General features: G+C 35.0%; 1 protein-coding gene and 1 long non-coding RNA gene across 3 annotated transcripts; both read right to left on the reverse strand.

The window, feature by feature from the left end:
* Positions 1 to 8,092: 8,092 nt before the first annotated feature.
* On the reverse strand, positions 8,093 to 10,673 carry aay (phosphoserine phosphatase). Of its 2 annotated transcripts, none has more exons than XM_090163778.1 (6): positions 10,534 to 10,673; positions 9,530 to 9,703; positions 9,275 to 9,409; positions 8,809 to 8,954; positions 8,583 to 8,731; positions 8,093 to 8,497 (listed from the first exon to the last, which is right to left on the reverse strand). In XM_090163778.1, exons 2-6 carry the CDS (start codon positions 9,691 to 9,693, stop codon positions 8,387 to 8,389), a joined length of 705 nt encoding a protein of 234 aa, XP_090019904.1. In that variant the 5' UTR covers positions 9,694 to 9,703; positions 10,534 to 10,673; the 3' UTR covers positions 8,093 to 8,386. The 2 variants fall into 2 exon arrangements, with proteins under 2 accessions (XP_090019904.1, XP_090019903.1); XM_090163777.1 differs by lacking the exon at positions 10,534 to 10,673 and adding an exon at positions 10,011 to 10,181.
* A 714-nt stretch (positions 10,674 to 11,387) lies between these two features.
* Positions 11,388 to 12,909, reverse strand: LOC149922972 (uncharacterized). The gene is made up of 2 exons (XR_016477425.1): positions 12,693 to 12,909; positions 11,388 to 11,790 (listed from the first exon to the last, which is right to left on the reverse strand). It is a non-coding gene; the product is annotated as an uncharacterized LOC149922972 (long non-coding RNA).
* Between the last annotated feature and the right edge of the window lie 614 nt (positions 12,910 to 13,523).

The raw sequence follows: 13,523 nt of genomic DNA on the forward strand, positions 1-13,523 counted from the left end.
CGTTAATGCCTTTGTGCAAATCACGGCAGTATGGTCTTTGTAGTGTATGATGTGAAATATATTTGGAGAAAAACAAATTATGTTTCATGGATTAACTGGCGACCACGTTTGTCCAAGTCACTCGACGTTTGAGTATAACCTATCTTTCTTCCATGGTATAACTTATTGGATTTCGTACGCATTATTAGAACAAAGTGTACTTTGTACTTCTAACATACAGTATAATATATAATTTTCCACGTGGAAAATTTACTGAGAGCTTTGCACAACACAAACCATATACCTTTTATCTAGGGTCTGTGCTCAAACTCAATAAGGATTATGGACACCATTTTAAATTTTTGTCAGCAGTTTGCTAAAGGGGTATTTTCTTTCCGTGATGACGTCACTCTATGAAAGGCTCTCGGCAAAATATTTCCCAAAGATACCCACTTATGGAAATAATATTAATTAAGTCCCGTAATAGCGTGATTGCCGTAATATTGGTCCATACGACCATAAGTAACATAATAATATGAAGTATAATACTTGTAGCGTGTTTTCTTACTAAGCTAGTTTACCAAGTTATTAGCAGGATCAACTAATTCGTATTCCAGAAATTTATTTGTGGATTTCTTAATTCTTATTCAGTTTTACCGAAGTCTAAAATAAACAAACCTAGCAAGTGAACAAACATTTAGTAGCATACCTCCATAGGGCAAAATAGCGACTGTACATGTGCAAAGATGTTACAAGGATCAACCACTTTTTAAAAGTCAAAGTGAGCATTAGTTTTTAAATAATGCACATGCGATTACATTCTCTAGACACGAGTCTAGGTGGCGTAACTGGAAATTAAAACTTCTAAACAGGTTGTCATTTACAGAATTATCAATATAATCGTTTTCCCTCACAAAATAAAGTAAAAAAAAACCGAAAAGTTCAGACCCGGGACATGAACCCACGACGTTCCAATTAGCGACCGCAACTAGTCGTGGCTAGTTTCTCCGAGGTAGTGCCCATGATATAGCGTCTGCTACAGACAAATTAAAAAGTCATAAGAACGTTTTTTTCTTAAATAAACTTATCAAAATTTAAACGAACGATGCAAAAATTATATTAAAATGCAAATATCATTATTTATAAAGTCAAATTTACGAATAAGATCGAGGAAAAACTAAAAGCGTCTGCTTTAGTCTCTACCTATCGAGGTTTCAATGGCGAACCAAAGAGGGCATAGCGATAGTTTTCGGTTAATCACGTGGTGTTCGCGCTATAGCGGCCAACGCATTCTACCTACGAGCCAAAGATATCTGTATGAGTTGAGCGCCCCTAGCGGAATATTTTGTTTAGAATAGTTTTTTTATACAGACCAAAGGCGGGGAATTCAAACTTATTCATATTAAAATTGTATTATTGTAATTTTACGCAATTACCTTGGACAAAACTTGTAAATATTAATAAAGTAACATTACCATTTAATTGCAAAAGTTGCCGATATATATGTGATATTTTAGATTAATAATCAGCTAGGCTAATACCCAAGGCACCACCTTAGGCCTAAGTCATCAAGCGACTTTTGAAGCCTTTAATTCAGGTGGCCGGGTTACAATGCGTAGGAAGGTGGTGGCAAGCCCTGCATGCCAACAGCTCCCTACACTAACTATTACCGTTAACCTCAACAAGTTTTTATGGAAGGGAAAACCGAAGAGCTGGCGGGAAAACCCCTTAAACCAGTGGGGAAAGAACTTGCAAACTCAACGCAGAAGGAGTTGTTCCGAGTTTTCACCCAGTGCCACAAGCTGGGATCGAACCCGGCTCCTCTTGCTGCGAGGCGAAAGTGCTAACCACTCCGACACCCCACCTATAAGACGCGTTAATAACACCCGTTTTGCATTGAAGCCAATATAAAAAAACTGTATGAGTTCAGCGCCATGCTCGATATAGCGGGAAAATCCTTGCTCACGGAATTTCGGCGTATGGGTTGGCCGCTATAGCACGAACAGCGCGTGATCAAAGTTGGCCGTGGTTCAAGAAATCTCTCTTTCGATATTTTTTGGAGTCACTATAAAGGAATGAAGTAAAAACCTTATCCAATGTGTAACACTTATAGCTTTATGTTACTTATGACAGAACAAGTCGTCGGAAGATTTTGAATTAAACAAATTATTATTATTATGATTCATCGTTACCACTGGCAGGTTTAAGCAGTATCGGGCGCGACGTTTTGGTGAAAATAGCAATGATTAGTTTCATACGTCTATAATACTCACATTTAAGGGTGTCCTGTTGGGAAATATTTTACAGAGAGCTATAAACAGAATGACGTCATCACAGCAACAAAATAGCTACGTCAGCCTCGAGAGCAAGCAGACGAAAAACGGCGAGAAAGCCCGTTATTGAGTGTGTTATGAATTATGGCTCTCAGTAAATATTTTCTTTGTAATGAATAGTCATACTTATGAAATAATATTATAAATTTATTTAACTTTTGCAATAGCCACCATTTTGAATGTGATTTATTTTCTAAGGGAGCTTGGAAGCAGAATAATTACAGAAATTAAGAATGCAATGAAAATTAAATATGGATGACGTCGTGTCACCAATTCATCATAATATAGCTCTGACAGAAGTCTATAAAAACCACCTCCAGAGGAAGTATGGAAGCTTAGTCAAATCGAGTACACAGCGGCGGACGATGCTAGGTTTTTAGGCATCCTAATTTTTAATCTAGAGCGTTAGTATCTTCGTAATGTTAGACTTATCTATTCGCGACCGAAAACTACCGCTACGCCCCCTTTGGTTTACCTAGATTGGTAGTGGCTAAAACAATTAGTTTTTCCTCATCTTTATTCGTTAATTTAACTTTATAAATAATGATATTTGCATTTTAATAAAATTTCTGCATCGTTTGCTTTTTTTTTGATAAGTTTATTTAAGAAAATACGTTCTTATGACTTTTTAATTTGTCTGTAGCAGACACTAGATCATAGGCGCTACCTCGGATAAGCAAGCCACCTAGACTTGTTTCGGTCGCCAATTGGAACGTCAGGGGTTCATGTCCCGGGTCATTTTTGTTTTTTAAACTTTATTTTGTGATGGAAAACGATTATAATGATAATTCTGTAAATGACAACCTGTTTAAAAGTTTTAATTTCCAGTTTTCTACAGTTACAATGTTTCTTTATTTTAAACATATTAAGTAATACGCCCAAAATTCGCCACGGTAGATGTCGTCACTGCGTCGAAATATATTTGTTGCTAATTTATACAAACTCTGTATTTTAAACATGGTGTTTAGTGGACTGTCCGATGATTCAACTAAGAATCACATCCCAAGAATAAATTGGCATCCATAGCAAAAATATATATATAAATACTTGTTTTTTATATATATTTTTGTTGTTAGTAAAGTTTTCACATCACTACTACAAAAATATAAAACGCTAGATCATAAAACCAGGCTCTGTCGCCATCTTTTGGAAAAACTTTTAATCTTGAACTGGTTTTTACATGTGAAGAGCATGCTGCCACCTCGTGGGAAGAATGCAACTTGTTATAGACTTTGACAAGCGCCAAACCTAAAAGGTTGATAGGCATAAATTTAATTAGTACGCATTAATATTTATGTATTAGAACATTTATTTACAAAGAAATTACTGTCTTGTGGGTCGACTTTCAAAGTCAAGTAACCCACTATAAATATTTTGAGGCAAATTAAATATTTCTGAAAAAAAATTTGAAAAATAAAAGCAAACAATTTTTGGAAGAACAAATATTTTGTGGAAAATCAAATATTTTTAAAAGAAAATTGAAAAATAAAAGAAAATAGTTTTTGGATGAACAAATATTTTGTGGAAAATCAAATATTTAAAAAAAAAATTGAAAAATAAAAGAAAATAGTTTTTGGATGAACAAATATTTTGTGGAAAATCAAATATTTCTGAAAAAACATTTTTAAAAATAAAAGCGAATATTTTTTGGAAGAACTAATATTTTGCGGAAAATAAAATATGCCTGATAAATAAAATATTTTTAAACATAAAAGCAAATATGCCTGATAAATAAAATAGTTTTAAACATAAAAGCAAATATGCCTGATAAATAAAATATTTTTAAACATAAAAGCAAATATGCCTGATAAATAAAATATTTTTAAACATAAAAGCAAATATGCCTGATAAATAAAATATTTTTAAGCATAAAAGCAAATATGCCTGATAAATAAAATATTTTTAAACATAAAAGCAAATATGCCTGATAAATAAAATATTTTTAAACATAAAAGCAAATATGCCTGATAAATAAAATAGTTTTAAACATAAAAGCAAATATGCCTGATAAATACAATATTTTTAAACATAAAAGCAAATAGGTATATCCTGTAAAAATATTTAGATTAAAATCAAATTCTAGCCCGTTTGAAATATTCTGGGCCACAATTCAACGGAAGAGTTTTTAATTTATTGATACATTTAACCTTTACAATTTCGTTAGCTAATATAATCATAATAATAATAATAATAAATAGCTAGGCTAATACCCAAGGCACCGCCTTAGGCCTTAATCTAGTTAAATAGATTCATGATATAATTTCAATGCTAACTTTATATTTTTATTTCGCTAACGCTAATTGTAAGAGTAACATTGCGCCCAAGATTTCTTTTTAATGTTTACCCGAAAATATTTTTCCCAATTTGTTTATCTCCAAAATATTTAAAACATTTTGTAGACTTTATTTTCATTTTTAGATCTATTTTTTTATCATCTGAGCTTGGAGTAGAAAAGTTGACTGGAGGGGAAATTCCCATATCGGTAGCATTGAGTCTCTTCCCCCATCAATTCGCCCTAAGCCCTCCCAGCATGCACTGCGTTTTTGGTAGGGGCCCACGATTTACCTTACTCTAGCGACGAAAAAGAGAATTATTTCCAAGGGTGTTGTGAATATTTGATCTTGATTTTATAGAACCAAGGCCGAACAAACCGTTAAAGGTTTGAATGACAAATTTGTAACAATCAAAATCATGTTTTAAAGACGGTATTATATAGTTTAGCCATTGACAGTTAGAATTGTTCATAATGAAAAAGTACTGCTGTTATAAAAATTGCAAATGTGATTCAATTAATAATTTTAATTTATAAAAGAGAAAAAAACTTGTTAGGCCTTGGTTTATATTACAATATTAGATAATAGAACAAAATTTACCTTCATTTTTTTTAATAATTTTTGAAAATTTGATATATGTGTGATCATGTTGGTATCCAAAAAATTTAAACTAAAACAATCCATTATAAAAAAGAACTAATACAATCGGAAATAAAAAATTCATTCTAAACTACTCCAAGCTTCAAAATTAAAGCATGGCGAATATTTACAATTTTATTTCAATAAAAACCCGAATGAGGGCGACACTAAGGTGCCCCTACCGCGGAGCAAAGGACTCTGGGTAACGTTGAGCTTACAGACTTCCCACCCTTTTTTCCCCTCCAGTCAACTTTTCTACTCCAAGATCTGAGAAGCATTGAAAAATATGATTTTTCGTAAAACATTTCTAGATGTCTCTACAATCTCTAGTCTTCTCTTTAAAATTTTAAGAGGCGCGAAATTCAAATCATAAAAATGTATGACGACGTGATTATTTGGCTATCAAACTACGTGTCTAGACTATCGGTTTGTTAGACTGGACACTGATTAATATTCCAAATAATGAGACATATGTAGTAAGTAGCTTGGTATTATTTTCTAAGATTTTCATTATCTAGAGCAGCTGAGACAGTAAAGATGTAGATTCTAGATGGATGAAGACACTTGGAAGAATGCCACGTGCCTTACTTCCATCCCATTTCGGAAACGAACCAAAAGCTACACTCTACTTTCCCGTCGAGTATTAGTGGTCTCAGTGCTTTTCTTTTACGAACCTTGGTCTCAGCCTAGAAGGCCTGTTTTTGATTCCCCGCATCGGAAACTGCGTTTTTGACATATTCATTGTTCGCTTTTCGCGTTATCTACCAAAACACAAAAGCCCATGGAAACGAAAAAATGATTTTTCAAGGAGTCATCACCTCATCCCTATCGCGCCACAGTGTGACGTCATAGGATCCCCCATGAGACGAGACTTCACGATTTACAACAATTTTATCAAGCGTTATCTAAAAAAGCTGTCGTAACTTCGAAAATCTATTTCAAATGGAACAGTTTAGTTTCGATTCTTCCTAGAGAGATTGCTAAAACACAGAAAAACCGAATACCAAATTTCTAGATTTTAGATAAGTTAATACGAAATTGCGAAGAAAATTTCGCTTCTGCTCGTAATCAACCAATAGATAGTCGAGGATAACGCGTCGGAAGATCTAGTTAATCCCTTGTTTTCGGTTTTTTCACCCGTATCCCTATACAGAGTGACGATAACGAACTTCTTTTTCTACGTAACTATTGTTTGTACTATCAAGGCTACTATGGAGCTTTGACGATGGCGGGGAGAAGGTTAAACTTATGTCATAGACTCATTAAGGCCACGCCTTTAACAGCGCTCCAAAGTTAACGAGACCGGCTTATAACTAGTTTATCCCGTCTGTTCTCGCGGAACCCGTCCGATCGCCGAGATAATTTGAATTTGTATTCAGCTTATTAGGCTGATATTAGCGTCTGTCGAGTACCGACAATTTCAAGGACACCCCTGTAGGAGCTTGGCAACAGAAGTGACTCGTATATATCAATTCGTTACCTCACTGCTAAAGTCTATATAAAGCCGCCCTACAGCTACGCATTTACACCTTATCCTAACCAGCTTAGTTTTTTTTTATATTATTATTATTTCCACGCACGCGAAGTTTTCTAAAGCCAAACGTAAAAATCATACAGGTTTTAGAACTTTACTTTCGCCCGAGGCCCTAGTGTACTCGTTTTGCATTAAATGATCACGTGATCAACGTTTATAGAGAGCTTTAAGTTGATTTACGTTATTCCTACAGTCGTACTCGATGATTAATTCCCCACAATGAACAAATGCGTGCTTAAAACCCACGTAAAACGAGACTTGACGATACGCCCTTGAAACAATACATATTTTACGAAACTGTATCATTAATATCTTTTTCGAAATAACGATATAATCAATGTATTTCGAATTATTTGAGAAATTCCGTATTTATCTTAGGAAATGCTCGTAACTTAACCTATAAATATCGATTAACGATAAGAAACCGCTAATTTATCCCAAATCTTATGAGGAAAAAAATCGCAATATCGCGAGTCAATTATTTTTCATTCGTTTAATAGTATCAGATTAATACGAAGCCATAGGCTATATTTAATCGGTTAAAATTTCTCTTTTAGCGTTTATTATTATTTGCGGAGATAGAAGTGGAAAACCTGCTTGACAAAACAGGCTGGCGTTTTATTTCTAAGGTTATATTTTAAGGTCTGGGAAGTCGCGGTTTTCGAACAATTTGCGGAGGCGAAATGCAAATTTTTGCTGACGTTAGTAACTGCAGTCAAGGCCGGACATTTTATTATTACGTGATTTCAAAGTCACCTTACCCGTTTAAGTTAATCGCTAACCCGCCGTTCGCCGCAATTTCTTGGGGCGTAGGGTTCGTAATAACGAGATGGAAATAAAAGTTCATTTGAAAAAACACATTAATTTTTCTCTATTACACTTCCCGTAAAAACAGTAAGAGTTTACTATACAGTAGGCCCATATTATTCTTAAAGGGAGTAGAGACTGAACTGAAAATTCATCTACTAACACGCGTCTCTAATCATCAGAATAGTTTGTTAAATTAGAAATTCGTTGACCCCACCATGAACGCTAGGCTAATACCCTAGCGACTTTTGAAGCCTTCAATTCTGGTGGCCGGATTACAATGCGTAGGAGGGTGGTGGCAAGACCTGCATGCCACGCGATCGAGCCAACAGCTCCCTACACTAACTATTACCGTTAACCTCAACATGTTTTATGCCAAAAAATGAACTTCATACTTCATTAAAGCAAAAGTAAATATTAATATTTACTTTTGATTAAAGTTAGTATAACCTTTCTTGCTGATGTTATACTCACTTTAAAATAGTTTTTAATTAGTGTCATTAGTACTAATAATAAAGAAACACAAATGTTTAAAAAAATATTTTAATAATATTCTTCAAAAAAAATAAAATTTAAAACAAGATAAAGAGAAAAACAAAAACAAAATAAAATAAATGAAAATTGGCGCGCTAAATTGTACAAAATAATGTTTTTAGTTTCTCTAAATCGCGATTATCAAAACACGATGTTTTGACGGTTACAGTCACGCTTCCTCTACAAGACCACCCAAGTTGCAAAGGCGCGGCGAAGTTCAAAGTTCAATACGCGCGAAAACAAAGTCGCTATCCTAAATTTAAATTATCTAAAAGTAATAGGTGTTTTTAATTTTTATTTAATTCTTGTACTAGTTCTTGAAAACTGTACGCGAACCACTTTGCATCTAGTTTCACTTTTTCTCGAATTTGGTTGGCGCCGAATCCAATAAAGGCGTCCTGATTTTGGAATTAATGATTATTCTCATTAATATTAATAATGATAATTTCCTCGAATGAGAGTGATCGAACTGGTAAAACTTACGGCGGGAGGGCAAGCAACCAGATCCGTGGCTCCGTCTCCGACCATTACTACCCTTTGGTATCCGTATTTCTTTTTCAAACAGGAGATGATGGTACCTTTCCCGTCTTGGTAGGCCGTCGGTTGGCTTTCGTCGAAACCGGCATAGGCCCCTATTCGAATAATTGACGCCAAACGGGTCATTCATTTTCAAATAAAACGAAGGAAGGAATAAATCGTGACCATTTACCGTCAAAGTAGAATTTTAATCGGTTAGCGAAGACGTTTTGTTTCGGTATGTTCAGTTCTTTCGCCACTGGTTCGATTATCGATTTGAAACCTCCGGAAATAAGAAAAACGTTGACCCCTCGTTCGTGTAATAATTTCACTAGTTCCCTGCAATTTTCATTTAATTACTTAAAAAGTTTAAAAAAATTACTTAAAAGGTTTAAAAAAATTCTAAGACAATTTAACATTTCCTTCTTAAGACTATAGCATTCGACGAACACGTGATAATTTGAAATACGAACTACCACTTTTCTGACATATTTTAGTTTCGAGTTTCTGACGCAACTATACATATTTCGAGATAATTTCTAATGGAAAGTCATCACGTTTATGGTTATCTTTACTGTCTTTTAGCGGCACGGACGATAAAGGAACCCTGACGTATTTGAGACAGATAACGCAATGAAATATGCTGAAAAGAAAATCACCTGATGTACGGCGTTAGTCTGGGCGGATTGGTCGCCAAATACTCTTCGATCATTTCGACTGTGGGTTGAATCAGATTCAACCTTTGAGACAGGGCTTCGTGGAACGAGAGTCCACCACGCATTGCTTTTTGCGTTCTATAAATACATTTTACTATATTTTAGTACCTATTTTTATACTTCCTCCAAAAAACCCCACACCACGAAAAATCTAATACCGCCAATTCGGATGCCAAATATATTTAAGAGGATGCTTACAAGGCGGCTACTTCTTGTTCTCTTCCGGCGAAGGCGGCGAGTTCGTCAATGGCTTCATCCATTATCACCGTAGAATCGACATCAAAACATACCGCATCCGCCCCTCGGAACATGGCTCTGGTTGCGCTCTCTGTCGTGGCTACTTGCTGCGTTGAACGGCTCATTGTTAAATTTCTATCAATGAAAAACAGGCCGTGTCATGTAAAATCTTTCGTCCTTTGTAAATAACCGGACACGTTAAAAAATATACAACGAAAAAAAAGCGAATGGAAAAATACTTTTCCTTTGGGCTAAATCGCCCGATTTAATGTCAGAACGGTACTTAGTATATTATTAAGGCAAAACGCTAATATCTCGCGCTGGGACCCCCGAGGCTAAGAAACTTGTTTTTACCGCCTTTCCAAATCGACCAAGTCCCGTATGCGCGAATATTCGACACAAAACTAAATCGTACGATACGAAAATGGAAAAGGTATCTTACCTACGCGAAACCTGCCGGTAATTGGGTATTGTTTTATGGTTAAAAACAATTCTGAAACCGTTGTGAACCATCCGTAACGCTTGTATATTAGACATATCCGCTCGGAGATACACAATTAACAAGCTTATCGTTAGGACAGCGTCGCGCCCCTGTGGATCGACTTTCCCTCTGCGCAGAAGGATGCTTGTCAATAATTTATTCGAACTGCAGGCGCGTTTTTCCGTCTAATTTTCAGAATAAGATAAATAGCAAAGCTCCATGGGCCTCTGCGCGAATTTCTTTTACAGAAACACTTTTGGGGGGTATTGAAAAGTGAGAAGATGACGTAATATACTATCGCAAAATATGTTAAATAACCTATGGTTCGTATTATTATTGTCGCGTTAGCGACTAAATAAAATTGAAATGTATAACAAATGTAAAAGAACTTTTTAAAGAATTTAACGCGTAAACAATTAAATTGGGAATTAAAGTTTGACCCGGAAATAATATATATAAAAAGGCTAAAGCAGAGTCAACTCACCTCTTATGAGGAATATTTTAAATAAATGCTCCTAAAACTTTTAAAAGTTAAAGCCAGAGGGGAAAATAATTTAAGAGTAATTATGAAGGTTCTCTTTTCATTAGACTCAGGTGCTTGAATGAGCTCAAACAATTCGCGCCGATTCATGTTATCCCCGCGAAAAGAGGAAGGGGGGAGTAAATTAATCCTTCTTCACCAATCAGAGGCGTTTGCCCTACATACGCAATCCAATAGATAATCACCTCTTGATCTAGAGCCAGTGGAAAGTTTTTTAAATATCGTTTATGGAATTTGGAAGATAATTTGGCGAAACTTTTCTACGTTCCCCCTCCCTTTAAACTGACGTTTTCCCTGGAACCGAAACTTCGAACTTTGGTTCATTCGATAGTTTAGATTATTACTTTACAATATGTATTTAGGGACCCGGTAGTTTGACGTTAAATTTTCCATCGTAAATTTTCGGTAAATCAAAAAGTTTTAAGTTTAAAGTTTCCACCAAGGATATATATTCGAATAACGAAATTAATTAAAATTTATGTGGCTTCAGTTTCAAAGAAAGAAAACAGAAGCAATAGAAATGACATGATGTACGTTGGACCTTGGGGTTTCTCGTATAAAACAATTCGTTCGTTTCTAATGGTTTAATTAACTAAATAAAACACTAACGCTCGTGTGTGGTAGGAACTAAAGAGCATCAACCCTAATCCTCTTCGGACCATAGAAAAGAGGAGCTTTTAAAAATTCATTATTTAACACTTCTTAGGCAAATTTGCGGAAATGATTTAGTACTTAATTAGCCAATGAATTAATTAAGTGTTGGTTGCTGAAAAATAAAATAAAAATGAAACTTTACGAATATTGGATTGATTTTAATGCTCGAAAGTCTTCTTTTAAAATATGTCTCTTCTGTTTTGCTATAAGTGTTTTATTTTCGAGTTTTGCAAACAACCAGTTTCGTATACCTAAATCTAAAAATAAGTTCCGGATTTTTTTATGGAGCGAGGCTCTCGTCCTGACGTGAGGCTGGGGTTGCTAGCGGACGTTAGATGTAATCCAGAAGATTAGCTTCCGAAATCGGACCGAACCTGCCGGTACAAATTATCGGAGCCCTTGCAACTTGGTGGGTCCTTGGTTTAAACCGTTCTCCCTGCAAACGTAGTTATTTCCAGCATGGATTAAATAACCTTAATCCATGTTTCCAGTAATAACGGCCGTCTTGGGGCCCGGGCGCGCTGTCGCTGTTCCTGTAGATCTAGGCTGAAAAGGAAATACGGTTGTGTTGATAAAAGAGATCAGTCTTTCAAAAATAACACTTATTTTCGAATAATGTAATTGGTAGATAACGGTATTTTGTTAAATAATAGTAAAATTAAGGAAAACATTCGAGAATAGACAAAAAAGATTAAAAACAAAAATAAACATGATTAATATTTTAAATTGCAAAAGTATTGGTTTACTCCGAGTAAATTTTGATTTTAATTTAATTTTGCCAATGATTAATGGTTACTAATTATTAATAATATTTACCACTTTCTCCATTTTATACCATAAAGTTAATTACTATTTACAAAAATAAATAGATCCGCGAAGGGGTTCTGCACCACAGAAAGGGGATAAAGTAGTTTCTCAAATTACACCTTTCCTCCAATGCGAGACATTCTGTTTATGTCTATTTATTTTTGCTATTTACCACTGAAGAATGGCGATTTCAGCCCCCACAAAATGCCTAAGAACGATAATAACATCGAAAAGCAGTGAACAGTGACAATTTTAGAGTCGGAAAATGGCACGGTTCTGCACTTTGAGCTTTTTGAAAAAGAATCAAATAATAATTCATTTTACAAGTTACTTTATCCCATCAACGACAATTGTGCCTTAAGGCACAGTCTAATTAAAATATCAAATAATTATTTAAATTAAACCTAATAATTTTGAATTTAGTAACATTTCTGCATTATATTTAGGGTGAAAAATGAGTGTGCTTTGTTTTCTGTAAAAATTAAAGATAATAAACATTAATGCGCTTCTTAAATTCTTAAAAGGGACAGTGCAAACGCGATTATTTACTTAATGTTAAAGCCCAAGGTCCCAGTAGAGACAAAATTTAGACAAGTAAACCTCTTTTCGGGTCATAAAAATGTTATTGGTTGTTAACTCACCGAAACAAGACCCCTGAGTATTTACAAAGTTTATATACCGTCGCCGATGTCACTGAAAACCAAATTAATTGGAATGTTTGCGTTTTACTGGAAACTAACCTCATGTTGCTTTAAAGGAATATAAAATCTCACTTTACGGATTACCTCCCGAAACCCAACAGCAAAGTCATAGGAGGAAACGGCCAATATAGGAACCCTTTGGGAGTCGCAACAGGAATACTAGATGTTACATTCCCTTTATTAATTTTAACGCTTAAAAAATGGAAATTAAACTACGTAGGATTATTTACTTATTACAAAACATATTTTCCCGAAGTAACAATTTAGGAAAATCAAAATATTTTCTGCATAAATATATTTTTAAAAATTACTCGTAGATATCAAAAGTGGATAGACAAAAACTTTTGGTATAGGAAGAAGTCGGAAACTCGGAACCTTCAAAAATTTCAGCGGCTCGTGCAGCCCTTTTGGACAACCGAGATAACCTCTTGGGATCTCATAGGGGCCCGGGCCAAGGTTCTTACAAGCGGCCCGGGCTATCTTTCACCGCTAATGACTAGCTTCGCCTCCACGTTTTACCGAGATTATAAAGCCGGTAGAAATTACCGGGGCCGGGGGGCCCACGCAACCTGGAGACGGTAATAAAGGGTGTCCGGTAGCCAGGTACTTCCTCACTAATAAAAACAAAATTTACTTTCAATATTTAATAAAATAGGCTGGAAAATAAATTGGAAGACATTTTAAAATATTTTATTTTACAAAAACGGTTCACGCCAGCTAGACCTTCAAAACAATATTATGGAAATGTTATTTACAATGAAAGCCAAAAAC

This window comes from Leiobunum rupestre, chromosome 11 (assembly GCF_980474605.1).
Source record: "Leiobunum rupestre chromosome 11, qqLeiRupe1.1.hap1, whole genome shotgun sequence".
Lineage (NCBI taxonomy): Eukaryota > Metazoa > Arthropoda > Arachnida > Opiliones > Sclerosomatidae > Leiobunum > Leiobunum rupestre.

Coding starts and splice junctions, on each gene's coding strand:
- aay (XM_090163777.1), bottom strand. CDS start 10,105: ATGTCTAATATACAAGCGTTACGGATGGTTCACAACGGTTTCAGAATT. Junction 9,704..10,010: donor TACCGGCAGGTTTCGCGTAG/GTAAGATACCTT, acceptor TTTCATTGATAG/AAATTTAACAATGAGCCGTT. Junction 9,410..9,529: donor GAACAAGAAGTAGCCGCCTT/GTAAGCATCCTC, acceptor ATGTATTTATAG/AACGCAAAAAGCAATGCGTG.